At 41.5% G+C, this 23,588-nt stretch overlaps 1 protein-coding gene across 1 annotated transcript; it reads right to left on the reverse strand.

Moving 5' to 3' along the window:
* Window positions 1-348: 348 nt before the first annotated feature.
* Window positions 349-22,934, reverse strand: TRIM42 (tripartite motif containing 42). The gene is made up of 5 exons (XM_008008914.3): window positions 22,428-22,934; window positions 17,887-18,584; window positions 12,492-13,312; window positions 9,882-10,106; window positions 349-611 (listed from the first exon to the last, which is right to left on the reverse strand). The coding sequence occupies exons 1-5, from the start codon at window positions 22,766-22,768 to the stop codon at window positions 525-527; spliced, it is 2,172 nt and encodes a 723-aa protein (XP_008007105.2). The 5' UTR covers window positions 22,769-22,934; the 3' UTR covers window positions 349-524.
* Window positions 22,935-23,588: the final 654 nt, after the last annotated feature.

Consider the following 23,588-nt stretch of genomic DNA (forward strand, 5'->3'; position numbering starts at 1 on the left):
AAAGTTGTGAAAAGGCAAATTCAAGTTCAATAATTAGGAAAAACATTTTAATGTTGGCTACTTAAAATAGACTACCTGGTGAGGTAATGAATTCTGCGGCAATCAACGACTTGCCCAAACACTCAAAGCTAGTTAGGCCTGTATTAGAATGCACACCTAGGGGGTCCTGACTGCAAAATACAGTGCTCTTTTTACCATCCAGAAGCTGGGTGGTGCTCCTACAAAACACCACAGAATTCTGAGCCTAGGACTAGACCTGAGCAGATGGAAACATACAGACTTACTGACTGTCTTGCTTATTACTGCCATCATAACGAATAGCTGTCACTGAACACACAGCAAGCCATGTCAGGTATTTCCTTTTATTAGCTCTTACAAGATTACTGTTGGAAAGCTGAGAGGTCACGGAAACATTTTTCTACAACCTCCTTGAAGAATGTGGTGAGAAAAATATACATACATATGTGTGTGTATATATGTCTACTTTGTGATGAGTCTGAGGTTGCTTCCTGCTCTGAAGGGCCTCAGAAGTGCTTCTGGAGGGCAGACTGGATATTCTTCAGCAGGCCCCACTTAGCTCGGTTCCTCCCATGTCCATCTGGTGTTACCACCTGCAATCAGAAGCAAAGAGTCATGGCACCCAATAGACAACAGCTCCCAGTAGCCTGGGCCCTTCTGCATGCCAGACACTACACACATCATTTCATTAACTCCTCACGACAACCACATGAGGCCAATGCTGTTGGCACCACTTTATAGACGAAGAAGCTGAGGCTCAGAAGGACCAGGCAGCTTTCCCAAAGCCCCACAGCTACAGTGTGCTGGGATTGTGATTCCATAGGTCAGATCCTACTTCCTTTTAGGGTAGCTCATGTGACTGAGTGCTGATGACAGTGAGGGGGCTGGACCGCAGGTGAGCTTCACCATAGAGGATCCCCTGTATCCTTCCTCAGTCATTAGAACTTGGTTCTGTCACAGCTCTTATCAGTTGTTAAGTTTCAGCTAATGTGTCTGATTTTCTTACCAGACCATGAGCACCTTGATTGGGGTGTGGGGGAAATGACAGTATTTCATCTCTGTGGTCCCGACACTAGTTATGGAAAAGAGAAGATTCTTAGAGAAGTAGATGAACAGTGAATAGAACTATAATTTGTAAATCTGCGAATTGTTTTCCTTTGATGCTAGCAGAAACACTTCATACTATCTTTAATCACAGTGAATGGTCAGTGCTACCTGAAAAGGAAAGACTGTACTGGGCACGAGGGGTAAGAAGAACCCTCCTAGAAATCTCACCAAGTTAGCTTAGATGTTGCCCGCCATGTCTTACCTTGAAGATACTGGGTTTCTTCACTAGTCTGGTCTGGCAGCATTCCCATTCCTTCCCCCCAAACATTTGTGGAGTGAGGTCGAGACCCAGGGATGAGACAGTCCACTGGCTCAATGGGTTCTACTGAGGTGAATGAGGACTTGAGATAGAATGGGGGTGAGGTTTGGATAGTGAAGAGGAATGTTTATACAGGGCACAAGCCTCTATGTACAAAACTTTTAACCTTCTATATTTGTATATAAAGGGAAAGGGTAAAAACAAAGAAGCCAGACCCTTATTAGCATTATGTTGTCTACTTTTACAAAATTTTTGGTTTTAGAGAAAACAGGGCTGCATGCAAGGCAAAGGTCCTATTATATACATGATATTAGATTATCCATTGCTGAGTGGAAATGGAAATAATGCATAGAGATAATCCTGATAAAAGTAGTATAAATAATGTCTAAGATACACACAGAGATATCAGAGGGCACGAGGAAGATGGAACGGTGTTATGAGGGGCTAGGAATTAACTCATAAATAGGAGATTGAGGTTTTGCTTTAAAGTATAGTCAGAATCTTCAAAGATAAAGACTATATGTGATATGTGAATGGAGCAGTGAGGATTGAGGTGTATCTATGAACAAGGGAATAAGGTAGAAAGGAGGACAGAAGAAACAGAAAAACAAAACTTGGAATATTAAAGAAATTGAAATGATAGTTGACATCTCTTCCCTGCCCCAAATGTCCCAGGCTCATATTGCTTTTCAGATGAATTCTACCAAACTCTTAAGAAAGAGTTATTCTAGAAAATAGAAGAGCAAAAGTTTCCCAGTTCTTTTTATGAAGCTTGTGAAATATTGATTCCAGAACCAGATAAAAACAATATAAGCAAAAATTGAGTCTAATTCCCTTATAATTATAGATGCAATAATCCAAAATAAAATATGAGCTAACTGAAGTCAACTGTATTAAAAAGTAATACATCATGAACACACAGGATTTATTCCATGAATGGAAGTGGAATTTAGTATCAGAAAAATCAATCAATGTAATTCACTTCATGAATAATGGCCTGAAGGAGAAAAATCATGTAATTACCTCAAATAATGCAAAAAACTTAATAAGTACTTATTTCTCAGAAACCTAGAAGTAGAAGTAATTTTCCTTAACTTATTAAGGATGATATACCATACAAACTAAATAACAATAACTCAATGGAGAAACGTTAATATCAGGAATAAGACAAGGATATCTACTAACACTGCCACAATTTTATGTATGACTCAAGGTTCTGGCCAAAGTCATAAGGAAAGAAAAAGAAATAGAGTTGCAAGAATTGTAAGTAAACAGATAAAACCATCATTCTTTATAGCAGATAGGATCATATGCCTGGAAAAAAAGTAGAAATAGCAGATTGGGTCTCAGAATAGTAAGAGAGTTTTTGAGACTGCTGGAATCAAGATGACCCTACAAACAGAAATAGTCTTTATTCTAAACTGGTAATCTATTAGAAAATATAATAAAATAACATTCATAATATCAACAGTCTGTAAACTATTTGGCTTATTTACTTATGGTATACAACATGATGTTTTGACATATGTATACAAAGTAAAATAATTACTATAGGCAAGCAAATTAGCATGCCCATCATCTCACATAGTTACCTTTTTGTGTGTGTGTGAAAAGAGCACCTAAAATCTTAACAAATTTTCTATCAATACAATATTATTAATTGTAGTCCTCATGCTGCATGTTAGATCTCTAAACAATCTAGTTTAACCGGGCCAGGCGCGGTGGCTCAAGCCTGTAATCCCAGCACTTTGGGAGGCCGAGACGGGCGGATCACGAAGTCAGGAGATCGAGACCATCCTGGCTAACACGGTGAAACCCCGTCTCCACTAAAAAAAAAAAAAAAAAATACAATCTAGTTTAACCAGGAATACATGTACCTATGTAGGAAAACTTAAACGCCCCAGTAAAGAACATAGACTATGGTTTGAGTAAATGTTCAAACATATTATAAAAATACCATTTGTTTCCAAATTAATTTAGAAACACAATGCCTTCTGAATAAATTCTATCTGAATATTTTCTAAGAATTCAAGTTACTCCAAAATGTATATGAAGAAATATATTTCTATGACTAGCTAAATAATTTCTAAAAAAGGAAGAAGGGTAATGTACATACTTACCTTAGCAGTTCATATAGACATGGCAGAAAGCTGAGGTTCAAAAATAATAAAGGAAGTATGGTATTGATATAAGAGCAGGCATATAGACCCGTGGCATGTAATAGAGTGCTCAGAGACATATCCCTAAATATATCGAAACTGAATATAAAAGTGGCATTGCCATTGTATAAGTATGAAGAATAGACATTGCATGGTAGATGGTATTGGGAAAACTGGTTCAGTACTTGGTGAAAAAGAACATCCCTACCTAGGACTACGTAGGCAGAGTACATACATACATTTGATACATACAAAGGCAGAGTCTGAACGGATTAAATAGCTAAATTTGAAAGGTGAAACTGTAAATTTAATAAAAGAATATATAGAAGGTTATCTTTGTGATCTAATCCTAAGAAAGGACTTTTTAAATAAAACTTCAAAAGGTTAAGCCATAAGGAAAAAATAATTGATGATTTTGATTATATCAAAATTAAATATTTCTGCTATTTTATGAAGTATACTATGAACAAAGCTGATAGGCAAATGTCAGAAGAGAAGATAATAGCAATGTCTAAAACCACTACCTAGAATATATAAGGACATCCTATAAATCGCTTAGAAAAAGAAAAATGCAATAGAAAATTGGGCAAAGGATATCAACAGGTCCTTTACAGAAAAGAAAATCCTGAAAACTAACAAAAATATAAAATGAAATTTAAAATAATAAGGATATATCATTTTATACCTATTGGGCTAGCAAAATAATAGAAAGTTGGATCTTGCTAAATGTAGGTGGGGCCTAGGGTATAGTAGCTCTAATCTACTCCTTATGGAAGTGTACATGGATGTGGTCAAATTAAGTATCCACATGTCAATGGCCTAGAAATTTCACTCATAATATGTATCTAATATGGGGTGAATTGCACCTGACCCCAAATTTATATGTTGAAGCCTTAACCCCCAGTACTTAGAGTGTGACTGTATTTGGAGATAGGGCCTTTAAAGAGGTGATTTAATTAAAATGAGGCCATTAAAGTGGACCCTAATCCAACCTAACTGTTGTCTTTATAAGAAAAGGAAATTTAAACACAGAGAGATATCACAATGCATGTGCACAGAGGAAGGACTATGTGAGAACACAGTGAGAAGGTGACCATCTGTGAACCAAGGAGAGAGGTCTCAGGAGAAACCAACCCTGCCAACATTTTGATCTTGGACTTCCAGCCTCGAGAACTGTGCAAAAACTGATTTTTGTTTAAGCCACCCAGTCTGTGGCATTTTCTTATGGAAGCCTTAGCAAATGATCAATAACTCAGAGAACACTTACACCCCTATCGTGTCCATAAGGTGTCATATATAAGGCTGTTTACTACAGCATTATTGGAGGTCACCTGGGTGTCCATCCTGCCTGAAATAGAGAGGTAACATGCGGTGAACAAATGCACATTCGGAAAGATCACGTGTTATAAGGAATAAAAGACAAAATGCCCATAACAACATGGATGGAACATAAAAACACAACATTTAAGAAGAACAGGTAAGAGACAAAGTAAGATATGTAACACAATGCTAATTGTGTAAATTAATGACACATTGAAAACAACAATGCAAATCATGGAAGAACACATAAAACAGAATGAATGTCACAAAAGGGAATATATAAATAAGAATAGGTCTTTGTATAGATCAGTGCTAATGATGGACCATAACTGAGGTGTATAATTAATTCAGACCTCTGTATATGAGGTTAAAAAGAAATCAGCTCCAGCATGATCCTAAATTATACTTGTTCCAGGATTGAAGCCTATCTGCAGGGCAAGTAAAGGAAGGACCAACAGGGTTCTACTTACATGAAAGGTCAGGAGCTCTTTGGAAAAGAATAAATTCTAAGGAGATAAAGAATGCAAACCATCTTGGTTTCATTTTAGGGCACAGAGCCACTATGAGTGTGTGGGTGGCTGTGCGGGTAGGCTTGGGGTAGTTATTCTGAGTGTGAAATATTGGTGGTCATTCAGATTGAATGACCTCCAACCCTAATCTTTGAAGGTGTGTAGCTCAGCCTGAGAGTCTGCAGCAGGAAGAGGAAAAATCAGGAAGGGAATTGCATGATGGACAGGCAGTCCTGCTGTGTGGCTGGGGTTTCAGCAGGAGCACAGGCTTAGTAGGAAGACAGCAGCACTGCAGAGATTCAGGGCAGCTGGCAGGACTACTTCCTGAGCTACATCAGACACCAAGGACATCCACTTTACACACTGTGGTAGACAGAATAATGGACCCCAGAGATGTCCATGTCCCAATCCCAGAATCTTTGAATATGTTATGTTACACACAGAGCAAAGAGGAATTAAGGTTGCTAGTCAACTGGTCTTTTTAACTTTTTTACTTGGAGTCTCACTCTGTCACCCAGGCTGGAGTGCAGTGGTATGATCTTGGCCCACTGCAACCTCTGCCTCCCAGACTTAAGCGAGTCTTGTGCCTCAATCTCCCGAGTAGCTGGGATGACAGGCACACACCACCACACCCGGCTGACTTTTTTTTATTTTTAGTAGAGACAGGATTTTGTCATGTTGCCCAGTCTGGTCTCAAACTCCTGGCTTCAAGAGATTCTCCTCCCTCGGCCTCCCAAAATGCTAGGATTACAAGTGTGAGCCACTGCACCTGGCCCAGCTGGTCTTCAGGTAGGGAGACTAGCCTGAATTATCAAGTGGGCTCAATGCAATCACAAGGGACCTTCAAGGTAGAAGATGGAAGTGGAAGAGAACCAGAGAGATGCTAGTGTGAGGACTCCCAGCCCAATATTGCTGGCTTTGAAGATTCAGGAAGGGGCATGAGCCAAGGAATGCGGGTGGCTTCTAGAAACTGGAAAAAGCAAGGAAATGTATTCTCTCTCAAGTCCTCCAGAAGGAACACAATACGGCGGACACACATTTTACCCAGTGAAATGCATTTGGACTTCTTCAGAATTGTAAGGAAATAAATAATTTGTATTATTTAAACTACTAATTTGTTACAACAACAATAGGAAACTAATACACAGATGAGCAGTTAGATTTGTTGTGGGAAGCTTTCATGGAAGTCAGCTGAGATATAAAGTCAGAGGGTGACAGTGAGTCAAACTAAGGAGACTGTTTTCAGAAATGGGAATGATGGTCAACAGATATATTGAGGACCAGAGGAAGAGCAGGAGAAGAAACTGAGGTCAACACGTACATGACTTACCTAAAAACACATTTCTCTACCCTTCAAAAATACTAGTTAGGCTCTTTGATGTTAGAAGCTTTCAGTTAGGGACAATGGGCACAGAAGGGTGTGTAAGACCAACACCTATCCTCATGGACTTGCAGCTAGTGGAGTTGGGACTTGAATCCAGGCACACAAGACCAAATACAATGCTCTTTTCAATGCATAATGTTGACTTTCAAAAAATAAAAGTTCAGCCCTCCCTGCTGCTGGCTTTGACATCATTCTCCCAGAGTAAAGTACTATGTCCCCAGGGCTGAGCCTACCCTCTTCCAGACTTAGTTCCATCTGATTGTGGTATGGGGGAAGAAAGCGCTGTGGGCTTGGATGTGCACCAAGGTGTCCACTCACCTCGTCCTTCCATGAGGCCTGACACTTTGCTTCCTTCCATGAGGCCACTTTGCTTCTTACAGCCTCATTGTTCTTATCTGTAAAATGGAAGCAATCACTCCCTCCTTTCCCAGTGGTTGGGATGATTAGTGATAGTGAATATACCCCATCTGACATAAAGATGACTTTCAAAAGGGAGCTTTCAAAATGATTAAAGTTAATTTTCTTGCTGCATGTATTATACACCAAATACATCTCTTAAAAACCAAGTCCTAGATTATGCAAATAAAACATAAAAGGTGTTATTTCACTTTTTAAAACAAAAATACATGTGATAGAAATATTACATTTTGAAAAAGAAATGATTCTGCTGCCTCATTACAACATTTTAAGTGAAACCTTTCAGGAATACCTGCATAGAACTGATGCCAAGGAAAAAATTTTGATTTTATAGGAAAGAAATGAAGTCATTACTTTTATGAAACTTTATAAATGTCATTCAAACACACATCTTATTTTCATTTGGTATTGAAGGCTTTACTTATGCAAATCATGACAAATGTTAAAGAAACCAGTCTTTCCTCTGGAATGCTAATATAATCACAAAGAAGGGAGGAAGAATTGCTTCTGAAGGAAAAATCTATATTGCAGCTCCTCAAGTCAGATAAAAATGAAGCTTTCAGAAAACCTCATTAATTAGGGCTCTGCTCATTTAGATATTGTGTAAAAAAGAAAGGGACTGGAATGCATTTCCTTCTGTTACAGGGAGGGCAAATTAATCACATAAACACAATTTCAAGGGGAATGCTATTTCTTGACTGATTGTATAAAACACTTAACAGCTTTCAGGCATCTTATGGTACTTTGTAATTATTAATTTTATTTATCAATTTATTTCTTCACTCTTTAATTTAGACATTCTTTATATGTTCATTTATTTGGTCACATTTTCACTCATATACTCATTCAATAACCATTAAGAACCTGCTATATGCAAAGTGCTGTGGTAAGCACTGTGGGAGAAAGAACCATGAATTAGATGTGAATTTTGTTCTCAAGGAGTCCATAGTTTCAGAGGGCGACAGAAACCTCTACCTAAGAAAAGCCAAGAGGGACTGAGGTGGTGACTGATGACATACTTTGGTATCTCTGCCTGTTCCTTCCCTGGCATCTGAAAATTATATATATATGTATTTAGCAACAGCACTGAGTGCCCTTCATGGGCAAGACAATTTTGAGGAATTCCTAAAAACTGAGAAGGCAGATGGGATTAGAAGGAAGGAAAAATCCATAGTCAAGAAGACATGTGGATGTGGGGCAGCCATGGGCATTCCCATTCCATGCTCTGAAGAGAAGGGTATCAAGAATGAGAAGGACTTTGGGGCAACTGAGCAGCAGTGTAATTGGCTGGAGGCTGGCAGGAGGAGTGACTAGCAGACTTCCCCATCCCACGCCCTTCCTGTGCCAGGTTTATCCTGTCTCTTTCTCTCTCTCTCTCTCTCTGTGTGTGTGTGTGTGTCCATGGGTGCTGGACTCTATAAGGCAGAGCATGCCCCCCCGGGGGCTGTCAACCAGGATGAGTAGTCCCACCCTAGGAGATTTGCTATTGGTATGCTGACCACCCTTACTCCTGCTTTGCCTTTATTACTAGAGGTAGCAACCAGCTGGATTCTTTTCCTCGAACATTTGACTAAGGAAACAAAGACAGTATGGTTGGTCAGAGGCTGTTGGGCACTGGAGCTTTAAGGTCACACAGAGGTTGGGCCATGACAATTCAAAACCATATACAAGCTGAATTTTAGGGAGCAGAAACTAAGGGCTAGCCAAAAATGGTGCAGATCCAGAGAGAAGCAAAGAGAATGAGAGAGTGAGAGAGAGAAGAAAGCAGGGAGAGACGAAGAGAAGAGAGAGAGAGGGAGAGAAACTGACAACTCTCTAGTTCCCTTGGGTATCAGATCAGATGCATATCCTAGGAGTGGTCTCTATCTTTGTCATAAATTTATCTTTTCAAAAGCTGAAATGAATGGATTTTCTTTTTTTTTTTTTTTTTTTTGCTTCTAAAGAATTCCTGATTAAGACATAATCGACCCTGATTCCAAAGAACATCCTTATGGTTATATGGTAAGAGAGCAGCTCTGGGCAGTCTTGGTATTTTTATTCTCTTTCTCCTTTTAATATCAGTAAAATTATACTCATGAATGTATATTCCCTGGAGATATAAAGAAGAATCAGTCTTGGATCACAAAGAAGATAGGAATAATTTTGTCTTTTCTTTTTTGGAACCCACACTGACCTGCTTAGTGGCAGTTTCTCAACTTTCAGATGAACAATTGTTTTTAGTATAAATAGGTCCTAAATATTGCACTGGACATATTTTATAAAAATTATTGTGTACCAGAAATTCAAATTTAAGTGGGCATCCTATATTTTTATTTGTTAAATCTGGCACCCCATCCTTGCCTGAGAATAGCACCTCATTTTTATCTTTCCCATACCACAATCATTTCATATCCTTCTCACACAACACTTATTTTTTTATGGACCCTGAGCACCTTGAGGGCAGGGGTTATGTTTATTTTCCTCTGAATCTCTACATCTCTACACAATGCCTAGAACAAATGTTTTTGAATCAAATAGAACAATTCTCAGGCTTCATCTGCGAAGTCTGGTTGAGGCCAGCAGCCCTCTCTTTGGCCTCAAGTTAACAAATGTTCTGTGCTTAGAGGAAGAGTCCCATGGTGAGTTCTAAAATCTCATGATCATCTTAACAGGGTCTCACCCAGAACCTATCATAGAAAAAAAATTCTGAGAAATAATGTACACAGTACCTTGCAGATATCACTCCATTGCCCAGGACCATTATCATTGATGGCTCTAACTTTAAACACGTATTCTGTGTTGGGGGTCAGGTTGTGCAGCTCCAGATTCTGCTGCATTATGTCCCGAATTTGTCCGCAGAGCTCCATTTGTACGTTGTTAGGAGGGGAAGTAATGACTTCATAGAATTCCATCTCAAAAGAGTCCACGTCTTCTGTTGGACATGTCCAGTAAACCTATGGAAGAAATGAACATACTGGTGTGGTACTAGTATACATCATTCAGTTTTCTTTCCATTAAAGATTTGTGAGGTTGACTGTCTGTGGGGTGAGTTTAAGCTGATCCCATCCCCTGTAGCTGCCGAAGACTTTTAATTAGGCCATGCACAAGTCTTGAAAGGCTGTGTGATGAGGCCTGGCATGATGCTTGTAATGAGTTTCACAAACAGAAGGTTTGTGACTGTTACTGTCAGCCAACGTGGAGGTGACAATTGTCCTCCTGCTTGAAAAATACTGAAAAATAGAGGGGAAGAAAATAAACATCACCCATAATCTCACAATTCAGTTAATTCATTATTATTTCTTTGCAATTTCAGAACACACACACACACAAACATATATATATATAACTTGGATTATGTTGCTTTGATTTCTATTTTCTTTTGCTTATGTTGTATGTTTTCCTAAATCATTAAAAATTCAGTAAACTACCATCTTTAAAATTTCTCCCAAAATAATTTAATCCTTCTATGGTTGAACATTTAGGTTGTTTCTAATTTTATACTCTAATAAATAAATGCTGTAATAAATACTGTTGGGCATAAATATTTGTCTGAATTTTTAAGAATTTTCTTGGAAGAGATTCCTAGAACTAAAATTGAGTTTAAAAAATCTCTAGGATATTAACAGTACATATTGAAAAGTTACAACTTTAAGTTTTAGAATATTTTCCATGCTAAAATCCCAAAGATTTGAGAGTGATGTTAACATAGACTTAATCTTCTGCATTGCTAAGCACTATGATTCCTGTATGAAGTCCATTCCATTATCCTAAAATATGAATCAATGATATTTTAAAATCAAATATCACTGTCTGGAAATAGGTTTAGGTGTCCTCTTTTGACAGCAAATGACTTGACTGAGTTGTTTTGCATAGGTCCCTTTTTTGAGCTCATCAGAGGTGACTAATAGGTGGCATGGGGTGACTGTTTTCCATGCTCAGGTATAGAGCAGATACTACCAATCCTCTGGCTCCATAGCAAGAGCCTGCCAACTTCTCAAGAGGTCTGAGTTGGTCAGGAGATGAGACCCTGTGCTATCCCTGAGGTAATAAGCATACACTATAGGCCTTGCTGATCTAGTATCATTTGGAAATGTAGTTCAGCCGCTCAGTTATGGACATTGCTTATGTGAAGGGCAGAAACACTTCATTATGTCAATAGCCCATGGAATGTTCTATCTTGCAAAGTATGGGTTGTTCTTTGTGTCAGTTATAGACAACAAAACATAGATTATGATGTGTCAGGAGAATGGAAAAGTAGAGCTTGGTCTGTGTCTGGCCTTCATTTTTTAGATCCTTAATAATAAAGTGTGGGCTGCGGACAGCAGTATTGGCAGCACCTGGAAGTTTGTGAGAACCTGAATCTCAGGCCCCATTGAAACCTATTAAAATAGAATCTGCATTTTAACAAGATCCCCAGGTGCACATCGATGTTTGAGAACTGCTAGTTTAGAACTCAAGGATCTAAAAGTCTTTGGGAGTGTTCTCAGATTATGAGAGACAAAAGATGAACTCTGCCACATGGGAGCAGGACATGGGCTGACTCTAGAAAAAAATCCAAGAGGAGGAAAGAGGCACTCAAATAGAGTATTTCATTGCATGTTAATTTTTTTCCTCCATAAACCTTAATAAAGTGTTCTACAAACAATTCAATGTGGGTTCAACTAGATTTGAAAGGTATGTTAAAGAAAAGGTCATTTGTTCATGTTCATATTAGGTCAAGAGGGTCAAAGGGAAGTCATGTCCCTTGAAGCCAGGCAATGGCGCTTATATAGATCTGTGAGAGACCCCACTCTTCACTCTCTGCCTTCAAGGCGGGTTGAATCTCAGAAGAGTTGAAATTTCATCGGGGATGATCCTCCCAATTTTTCCAAATCATAGAGAGTCTGGATATATGCTTTAGGAAAGGTAGCAATTTAGAGGAAACAGCTGGTAGGTAATGGAGCCTGCATTTGTAACTCCAATTTCTGTGCTGTCTCTATTACAGGCTTTCCTTTGGGAAACATTACACGGCCAAGTAATGTCTTCAAATTACTTTGGTTCCCAAATTGGGTTCTCTTTCAGTTGAGAAGTTGCCTTTGCAGTGGAGGTAGGGCTTTCAGATATATTTACGACTATAAGTTAAATATATTGACTGTTTGGTTTAAGCTAATCTTGGGTTACTTAAGATTCCCGGAACTTATCCCTTTTGAATGGGATGACCACAAAGAGTCTAGAGGAGCAGATTTGAGTGACCAGATCCTAGAGGTTAAAGAGATAAGTGCAACTTTTCCTGACTACTCACTTCTACTCTGTACCCCAAACCCTCCCACCTTCCCCACTGGGCCCAGAACTTTTCTTACCTTGGCAGCTCTTGGGTACACCAGAGTCTGGTAGATAACAATTGGGCCCGGGGTCTTCACAGAGCCATCGTTGAATGAGTACCAGTTGTGGAAGCTGCTGCTGTTCTGTACAGACTGGCTGTCTGCTCCAGCACACCAGTAGGTGTAGAGGCCATCTGTGGGTTTGGCGGGGGTGGCTGACTGGGCTCTCCCACAGGCCTCCAGACCCACCTTGGCCTTCTCCTCAGTGTTGCTGAAGGATAAGACGGAGGAGCTTCGCTGGTATATCTGCTGATTGCCGAGGCTGTGGGTGCTGAAAGTGACCTTCCTGGCAATCATTGTTTCTGAATGCACGGGGTAGGGGGAGGGCAGTGAGTCCCCTGAGGAGCATACCTTCTTGGGCCCTGTGGGGAAGAGCTCATGGATGGCACTGGAAAGCTCAACAAAGTCCAAGGGCATGCAGTTTATTGAGTGTAGCCGGAGCTGTGGGTCAGGCCTGTAGGTGGTCTGGATGCCATCCTCAATCTGGTCCACCAGGATCTTGGCCGACTGTAGGAATGCCACCTGGCCAGTCTCCTTCAGGGCTTCCTTGGAGTAGGCAATCAGACCATCCATCTCGTTCACTTTCATGGTTGTAACATACACATATTTTTCAATTTCCTTCTGCCTGGACACTTCTAGATTCTCTATCTGCTCCATGATGATCTTCTCTTTCTCCTGAAGAATGCTGTGCAACTTGAGAAAGCCATTTCTGATCTCTTTTCGCTTTGCCTCCTTGTCAGCTTTAAAGCTGTTTTTTAAGATGTTGAATTCCATTAGGTCATTATCAATTTCATATCGGACTGCAAAAATGCCAAGTTAGTTACTTTTAAAATTTTCATCTCCCCAGGTGTCAAAGCCAGTAGCAAGCTAGAACAAATTACCCTGGGCTCCAAGGAGGTGAATGAAGAGGGAGGGAAGGCACTTGTAGTTGGGCTGAAACAGGCTAGAATAGGTTTATGAAATGAATCTGGCCTCCTTAGTACACCTTCCCCTTCTTCTCCCTCTGATCCTTCCCTGGGATATTTCTATCTTGTAACAGTAATCCCTATGGCCTTGGGTCTGAGACTGGAAGTTCAAGCCCACCCTTGATATTGGTTTTTACCAGATTTCAATTGTCTGCAAGTTGGACTTGAGAAGAGGTGAAGTCACAAAGTGACTGGTGCCTGCTTTTCCCTGTCAGAAACCTAAGCTTTTGCAATGGTAAGAGGAAGAACTAAGTTTCTGCTGACTACTTCTAAAGGTTGTCTTGCATCATTCGCTAAGCCTCCAGCCCTATACAACAGTGGGAAATCAGCAAAGCTTCCCTTCACTGAGGTGGCTCTCTTACATGCCCTTTCCCCCCTTTGTTTCTCTTGTGGTTCAGCTATGTCACTTCTCTTTGCCTTTCCCCCACTGCTTCCAAAAAAGAGTCTGCTGTCACACTTCAAGGAAAACCAATTTATCTTGTGCCCATCATATGGTATTTGGATTTTAAGTTCACTCAGTCATTCAACAAACATTTACTGGAGTCCTGTTACATGCCATGTATCTTTTAGGCACTAAGGATATGGATGTGATTATGAGAGGGCATCTGTGCTCAAGTTATGAATAAATCCAAAGATACTATAATTGAAGGATGCTATAGCAGGGCGAGCATGTGGCACATCTCTGTCTGTGAAATGAGCTTTATGTGAAAGGTGAAATGAATACCTTTGTTAGCTTTAGAGGATTTGAGGCATTAAGGAGCAATTTGAAGAATATCAGCCTTCTGTGGCCGTTAGAAGAATGTCAATCTTCTACAGATAAGATGCTTCTCATGAAGGTAAACTCTTCAGTGAATTGATGGGCAATAATCCTCACCAAATTTTACTCAGGAGTGGGGATGGCTAGCTATTTTTGCACTTGGTTCATAACACTATCCTGGGTTCACAGGAAGCTGGACTTCTGTGAGTGGTGGTCATTGTAACAAGGGTGTGCACTTGAGTATGGGAAACCCTAGAGTTCTGTCAGATCATGTGAACAGGGACCACATTACCACTATGACTATGGTGTGTAGAGGTGAGCAAATGTATTTGTTGAGTAAAAGCCATTCTTTCCTGTCTTCTAACATCTCATTGGTGAATGCCAGCAGTGTCACTCTCTAGCTAACTCCCTGAAGCCCCACTGTTTTCTTGCCATCTCCTTTCTCACAGTGGCTCAGAAAAGATGAGGTGATGCAGGTGAGACTGAAAGGGAAACTACTAGGGTGCGATTTCAGTGCTGAGAAGTGCTTCTTGCCCTCCCCAATGCACTGTGACTATGGCAGCCAGAATTCTACTTTGTGCATTATTTTCTTTGACTATTCAATATTTACCTACTGTTAAAGATACTTGGATAGGAAATTTCTTGCTGTATTAGGGATTAATTAGGCTTATGTAGGGCAAAGTCCTGAGAAGCAGGATAAAAATTTCTTAGATGAGGGGAAAAAGGCATCTCCAGGAGGAGAAAAAAGACAGAGGAAGCCAGAAATGTCCCATCCCAAACTTCTACAAATCTGAAAGCTCTGCAAGAGCTGATTTTAAACGAAGTCAAATCAAGCTCTCTTTTTAGGTAATACACTTAAAAACTAGTTGCTATTTATTAAACACTTTTTATGGACCAGATCCATATGTTATTATATATCACATATATCTTCTTACAAGGAAGATATTGTTTCCACTTATAGATGAAAAAGCTTGAGGCCCAGGGAAGTGAAGTGACTGCACAGTGTTACACATCAGGTAAATGGGAGAAACTAGGCTGTGTCCCTAATTCTATTTGCCTAGCTCCAAACTAAGTTCTTAATTGCTTCAGCTGTGGCTCTCAGCCCTCTGTGAGTACCAGATTAACCTGAGAGAGTGTTAAAAAAACCTCTTCCCTTGGACTCACCTGCTAAGATTCTGAATCAACGGGCCTGTATTGGGGCTCAGGAAGCCAGGCGAGGCAGTGTGCAGTGAGGTTTAGAATCTAACCCAGAGAATCTCCTGGGATCATGTTAAAGATGCAGATTCTGGTACACTAGGCCTGGGGTGGGTCCTGAGATTCTGCATTGCTAACAAGCTCTCAGGTGATGCCAGTGCTACTGGTCCTCGAACCACACTTTGAGTGGCAGGGACCTAAACTTTTGAGCTCCCTTTATTCCAGTGGTTCTCAACCTTGCCTGCACCATAGAATCACATGAGGAGTTTTTTAAAAGTCCGTCTTGCTGAGCCTGCACCTCTGTGTGGATGGGACAGGGGCATCAGTTTTTAGTAAAGCTTCTAAAATGGTTCTTCTCTCTAGGTCCCCAAGTTTCTCAGTGTGTATTCCCAGATCACTTGCTTTTGAATAACCCGGAGATCTGTTTAGAATGCCAATTTATGGTACCTCCCAGAAAAGTGAATCAAGTGCTCACGAACAAGTTTGAACCCTGGTTAAAAAAATGTTGTGTGTCTGTTCCTTTCTTCGTCAAGGATGAAAGGTTAAATTATTTACTTAATAGCTAATATCTAATTTACCTATTATCCCTTTTTCCCTTTCCAACTGCTGGGTTCCTTGGAATTTGGACAGGCATTTTCCCCCCATCTTGAATTGAGCTTTGTTGTCTGACTTTTAGGTGCCCTGGACTCAGAAAACTATCGTAAGTTTCACATGTATTAAGGACAAGATTCCCTACAGAGGGATGGAAGGCACAGTAGGCTCTAGAGAGCAGCACCTTTGCCATGCTTGGCCAAAGAATTCAGACAAGCCCTGGCCTAGGGAAGCAGTGAGTCCCACCTTCAGAAAACCCTTTTGGAACCAACAGTTCTACCATTTTCTTGATAATATGTGGCTCCTGCAGGGTTCCTTTAATATGAAGTCTTCCCTGATGGTGGTTCCAGAATTAAATAAATGTCAATTGACAAGCAATGTTTCCAGGTATGTGGCAATTTAAAAAAATCGAGGTATTCCTGAAGCTGCTGAGAGGTCAGGGGTGATGTGGTCATTAGCAAAGCCTGTTTTGGACCCACCTTTATATCCAATGGGACCTTTCTGTGCAGCTCAAGGAAAAGCTGCCTCCCTCCCAATGTATAGGCTTATCTGAATGTTGGAGACTAACAGATCTGACAATGGGAAAGGCCTGGCTTGATCTGGTGCACTTTGGTAACTGACTGCAGGCCACTCCTTAATGAAACAGACCATGGATGGTGGCGGTGGTTCCCCCTTCCTCCCCTTCAATCTCTTCATCTTCAGATTCTGGTCACTGCTTAGCACAGAGTAGATTGTCAAATAAATGTTGTGGAATTAATGGTGGACACTGGAGTCAAATAGACTGCATCTGCCACTTATTAGCTGCCTGTCCTAATTATTTTTTTGAACCACAGTTGGCTTATCCATGGAGGACATTTTAATGCCTGTACTGTAGCACTATTGAGATTAGACAAAATGTGCTTCACAGGCCTGAGTAAAGTTGGCCTTTATACAAGGAACTATTCCCGAGGGTAAAGGGCACTAAAGGAATCTTTTGGATTCTAATGTCTGACCAGGTGGAGACATACCCAGAAATTATGGGGTTCTTTGTTGAATCCTGTGAAATATGATTATACATGGTTTTGTCACTGAAACAAGAAATTATGGGCTCTTTGCTGAATCCTGTGAAATATTATTACGCTTGGTTCCATCACTGAAACCATCACTGAAATATTATTTCACTTAAAGCAATATTATATGTAACAATATAAAACAACCAAATCACCACGAGCAAGAATGCAGAGGAAAAACAAGCTGTTGACTAGAATACCATTGGCTAGTTATGAGTTGTCTCTGTTGTTATATGTTTGCTGCCAGTTTATTTACTTTGGCATCTGCAAGTTTTGGAAAAAATTCATGGAGGGAAATTTAACATTGAGATGATTCTCAGCACTGACTTAATTCTTTCCCCCCGCACATTTAGGAAAACCAAAGCGATCCAACAGTGACAGAACACCTTAGAACGTCACAGAACGTCAGTATACTATAGGATCAAAGTCTTCATTTTCCAAAGGAGAAAATGAGACCTAAGGACATGCAGATTATAATCAAGATTATAGAATCTTTATGCACTTGTCATATGACTTTTTGCATTCTTTACATAGAGTAACTCACTTAATCCTCACGGCAATCCAGTGAGGGGGTCACTACTATTCCGCTATTTCATAGGTGAGAAAAGCAAGGCAGGGAGAAGTTAAGTGACTGGTAGTGGTTACCAGGAGCGGACACCGGGATAGTGACTTGCAGGATAGCACAGTGTTTCCTGGTGCCTTGATTGCTCCACTAGGTGGAATCTGTTAAGGCACTCACTTAACAGATTGCCCCACGCCATCTTCCCCATGTGTTCCTGAACTAGAAGTTAGGCTGAAGGAGTGGAGAAGGGGAGGACCTGCTTTGAACTTGGCGATGGCGCTGAAGAGTGAGGCGGCCCTCTCGGAGCAGGCGTCGATGAGGCTGATGGTGTCGTGGCCATTGTGGAAAGAGAACTTGCAGAAGGTGCAGAGCAATTCGTGGTCATTGCGGCAGTACTCGATGATGCGGCTGGATGGGTGGTGGATGCAGATCTTCTCGTCCTGTTCCTCGGCGCTGGTGTCCACAAAGACGTGGTCTTGCATGGCCACATCTGAGTGGAAGGCCTTGAGGCAGTCGTTGCACAGGTTGAGGCGGCAGGTGATGCAGCGCTTGTACGCTATGCGCCTGTTGCGGCAGACCTGGCAGAGTATGGGCCCGGAGGAGCGGTCAAAGCGCCACTTGAGGTAGCCGTGCTGCTGCATGTAGCGCTTGGTGAGGCGCCCGCGCAGGTAGTTCTCCGGCAGCTGCATCTTGTTGCTGTAGGGCATGCAGTGCGAGCGGTCGCACACTGGACAGATGAGGATGAAGAAATTCTCGGTGACCTCGGCGTGCTTCTGCAGCTGCCGCAGGCACTTCTCACACAGGCTGTGGTTGCAGGGCAGCATGAATGAGTGCAGGCGCAGCCGGCTGCACATGGGGCAATTGAGGTGGTTCACCAGGTGGCTCTTGGCTGGTACTGATTTCACTTCATCCAACTGGGTATCGCTGCTCCCAATGCGCAGGGCAGTCTTGGAGCTGAAAGGAGAAGCAAAGGCAGGGTTTCAGGAGGAAGGCTCAAGAGCTTGCTCTGCCTCTCTACCTCTGAAAGAACTCTTGGTTCCTGAGGGGGAGTCTAGGGTGGTGGTGAGGAGCCTGAGCTGAGTGCCAAGGTGCCTGCGTTCTCAACCTGTCTCCACCATTTTTCAGCGGGGTGACCTCAGGTAAGCCAGTTAACCTCTCGGCCTGTTTCCTTGTTATAAAATTAGTACCCATGTCAGAGTTTCTTGAGAAGATTAAAATTGAGTTTAGCGCTTGTACGGACTAAGAGCAGTCCATGGTACACAGCTAGTGTGCTGCAACTGTTTGCTGTTATTAAGCAAGGGAAAAGCCGCAGAGACTGGTCAGGCGTTGTCAGCTAGGCCTTGGTGTTCCGTTGGACATCGGTAATATCAAAGAACACAGTATCAGACAAGGCCACTCTGTGACTTTGGATCAAAGCAGAAACAAGGCCACTTTATAATGTTTGGACTCAGACAAGAACGTTGTCTAAATCACAAAAATGACCCAACATCCCCCTATCCTGGTTGATTTTTTTTTTTTTTTAAACCAAAAAACCGGTGTTTTTTGTTTTTCTTTTTTTTTCAGCAGCTTTCGGGTCACTCTGTTCTTCCCACCTTCTAGATAAGATTTATTAAAATATTCAATAGATTTACTCCCATGTCCTCACCTAACATGAGCTCAAATCCTGTAATAACTTTTCAAGGTACTTTACACTTTCCCATGCTTTATATTCTCACTTGTTGCAATGAGTCAATAAATACAATCTTGTCCAACTACAGGTGTGTTCTTAGGGCTTTTTTTTTTTTCCTGGAGGACATTGACATTATTTATTGTACATAGATGGAACACAGAGCAAGTCTGTACCTGAGCCAAGCCTAGAACCTGTGTGGTCTGCCAACCAGACCAATAGGTAATGGTAATGGATCTGGGCTTTAGAGGCAGAGCGTGTGTGATAAAAATGCACCACTTTACAGTTGTACCTTCTGAGATGTTTTTTTAAACCTCTCTCATGTTCAGTTTTCTTAACTATAAATCAAAGCTCACAGTACTACTTGCTTTGTGAGGTTTTTATAAAGTCTAAATGAGATAATCCATGTAAGTGCTTAACTGCTGGTACATAGTAAGCATTCAGTAAATGTGGCCACTATAATTACATCCCTTTGCTACTAGCCAGCTAATGTCTGCAGTAGAGAGAAATCACAGTAAAGGAAAATAGTGGCCAAGTCTGTGAAAAGTATGTGCTTCTACTGTTTCATTTGTGTGTGTTAAAGCTCTCCATTTGTCTAATGCCTGAGGCTGATTTCATATATTTAATCGTAAGAACTATGGAGTAAAAGCATACTTGTAAAATTCAAGTGCCTAAGAACTTACAATCAGCAAATGCAATGTATAAAAATAAATGAATTAGCTGTGGGAATGGAGGTGTAAATAGGCACACAATTTGCCGCTATTGCTATCTCCTCTGTTTGCATAATAGTATTTGGATACTAATCTTGACATTGTGGCTGTGTTTCTTTCTACTTTTGTCTTCTTGCATTCCTTATGTGTCCCTGTCTTCCCCACTCCCTATGTCTGAGTCCAGACAGTCACAGGTGCTTCCCAAGTATATTGGAATGGAGTGGCCCTGTGGTGACAGAGAATGCTTCCTGTGTGGATTAAGGCACCTGGAAAATTTGTCCCTTAGGGATCTGGGAACTCCAGACATGCTGGCCTCGATGTTCTCAGCTCTATTTCCTCTCTGCTTTCCCAGATTCCTGCATGGGTCCTTAAGGGATCACCAGGAGGTACAGGTCAATTGTCCATGTAGTGCCCAGATGGACTTTAGTTTGCTAAAAAAGTAAGGACTGGAGGTATAATATAAAGAGAGACTGTTATGAGGCCTTCACAGCAGGTATCTCTACTAGGAAGCTCATGAGCTAGCATTTTCACAAAAAAGAAAGAAGAAGGGGGGAGGGAGGTGTTGGAGGACGAGAAAGAGGTCTCAGGGCTAAGAGACAGGTATTAATGGCCTAGGTAGCTGTGTTAGAGGTGAAAAAGGAAGTGAGAAAAAGACTAAGATGGAGAGGGATGAATGAGACCAGAGTGAGGCAGGACAAGCAAGGTGCTGAACAGAAAGTGGTGATGAGAAACAGGGGAGGCAGAGGGTCAGAAGCCAGGAGAGAGGCTAGATTGAAGAAAAGCACCTCCTAACACTTGTGGTAGCATCCCTGCCCATCCTCCAAAAGCCTTAGGCTCAGATGGGGCATTCAGTGGCCATGGTTCCATTTCAAAACAGTCATCAAGCCCAGCGCTTTTATCTTCTTGCTGAGATATCCTGTCTCTGCTCCTCTGCACAGCCCCCTCTCTCCCAAAATCAGGCCTGTTCTTGCACCTGGATTCTTGCTGCATCACCTGTCAAATCTGGCTTCCCTCCTAGCCCCCTGCAGGCCATTCTACACATTAGTATCACCTGAAGGCGGGGGTTGATTCTAATTAATTCAGATGCTCAGGTGGTACCCCAGACCAATAAAATCAATGTTTTTGGGGGTGGGGATTAGGTATCAGTAATTTTAAAAGATCCCCAGGTGACTTCAATGCACAATAACGTTGGGGAGCTACTGAGCCTAAGGCATTTTCCTAAAGCACCAATTTTATCCCTTTCCTGTTGAAGTGGGCTCAGAGGTTCAGCTGCTGCTGCACAGAAAATGAGGTAGTTAAGAGAGGAGTGTGGACACTATTTTCCATGCTTTAGGATTTCTAGACTTGCATCGAGAATCCCTGGATTTCCTATTTATGCAAACACTATGAGAGGGTCATGGGTGGAGAGTTATGTTTGTTAAGCATCTACTAAATGTTTAATTGCAAGATGGATAATATCTTTCCCCTGAATTCACCGAACCTTTGCTTACAGAATTGCTTTTCCAGGCTTGAAAGCCTTCAAACTGCCTTCTATTTTTCTGCCTCTTCTAATCCTGTCATCTTATGGTGATGTCATCTTTCCCCTTCTAAGAAGTGTGCTCTTACTACTTCAGACTCCCCTCATCTGTGACATAAAAAGACTGGTTTGGTAGAGCAGGTGAGGATAATGTAGGACCTAATATGGAGGGTTAATACTCCAAATGCGTAATTGAGACCCTGAGTACTATGACTTCTGGATGGGAAAAACAAGGTAGTAGGAGCTCATGGATGTATGGGGTATTTATATGATCCTCAGGGTCAAAAGTGCCCTGTACAAATTCTTACCTTTCCATTAAATGTTGCAGGTATTAAGAGTTCATAGGAAGAGAAAGAGCAGTTTATATTTTTATATCACATACAGATTACAAAGCACGTACATTAATCCTTATATCTACAATATCATGGGAAGGGGGTATTTTGCAATACAGCATTTTAAAGTTAAGATCCCAAATTTTAGGTTTCAATCCTGACTGCATCTTTCCAGCTGTGTGATCCTGGGGCAACTTTACTTCTCAAAGGCTCAGTTTCCTCATGGAAACAGTGGACTTAGGGTGAGGGGTTAGCTGGGGTCATGCATGAAGTTCCTGGCAAGTTGCTTAAGCACTATTAGCTATTACTATTTTGTACAGATGAGAGAGTTGGGGTTCAGAGGAGTGAAGTGCTCATTTTCATAGTTAATGGCGCTTAGATTTGGAACTCATGGTCTACATACATAGTGACCATTTAGGATACAGTTAATTGCTACAAAATTCTTAGCTCCTTCTTTTAGATAAAGAAATGAACTCAGAGGCGCACTGGCCTGCCCTGTGGACTTCACAGCTGGCAAGTGGTCCCTAGTTTTCATGAGCCAATGTGGCCCCACATCCAGTGTCTGACACTTACGAGATATGGACGCTCCTGAGGTGGCCCTTGTGGAAAGTGACGATGGTATTGCGGCAGCAGCGACTCTCATAGTAGTAGCACCTAACATTGCTGCTGGCTGTGCAGCAGCACTTACAGTTGGGATCATTGGCCCAAGAGCAGCAACACCAATGGCAGTTGGGGCTCTCAGAACAGGTGCAGTGGCAGAACTGGCAGTTCTGCTCATCTTTGTAAGGGCAGGGGAAGCAGGTGCAGTTCCGCTCTGAGGTGAAGATGAACTTGCAGCACAGACAGGAGCATAACTGAGGACAACATCTCTGCCATGTACAACATGGACAGCAAACGCACATAGCAGTTTCCATAGCGCCTACATGATTACCGCTGGCCTCCTAGGGCTCTTGATGCCTCCTCTACCAGAATACTGCTATCAGTTCTCCAGTGGAGGAGTCCTTCCTCCCCTTCGTGAGGCCGTCAGCTTGAGAGTTGCAAGAAGTTGGCTGTTATGAGGCCTTCACAGCTGGTGTCCCTACCAGGAAGCTCGTAGGCAGGCATTTACATATATCAGTCTGAGGGTATTTGCTTATGTCACAATCCCTGTGTCTCTACCATGCTGGGTGGGTAGGAGGATGCGGCCTTGTGGGTGGTAGCAGGTATGTTGGTGGACACTCCATGCTTCCATGGAACCAGCTGTAGAGGAGTGGTGATGCAATGAGCATCCTGGAAGTTTAGTTGTCATTTGTCACCTTTTGGATAATGGAGTAGATTTCTGAAGTTATTTCTCCTTGTTTGGTGTTCTGCCTGCGATTTGGGCAAGTGGACTTCAGATTATGTCTTCATAGACTGACAGACTTGGGTATGGTTAATTAGAAAAGTAGATTCACATGTTTTTCCACGTTAGCGGAATTGATAGAATTCTATTTGAACGAAGGACTGTTTACAAATAATACCAATGCCATGTTTAAAGAGGTATCACCATTCAGAGAGAGAGTTAAAGAAAAAATATATACAGGTTCACTTAGGAACTTCTTTCAGTAGTACTTGATTTTATCAATGCATAGTCACTGCTCATTTTCATGAAGCTTTATACGTAAGTCACTCTAAATATTTCTTTGCTTTTTTGTAGCTTCATGGTGTTTGGGTGAGGTTCAGGCTTTCTGTCTTTTCCCATCCTACTCCCACTCC

The sequence above is a fragment of the Chlorocebus sabaeus genome, chromosome 15 (genome assembly GCF_047675955.1).
Source record: "Chlorocebus sabaeus isolate Y175 chromosome 15, mChlSab1.0.hap1, whole genome shotgun sequence".
Classification (NCBI taxonomy): domain Eukaryota; kingdom Metazoa; phylum Chordata; class Mammalia; order Primates; family Cercopithecidae; genus Chlorocebus; species Chlorocebus sabaeus.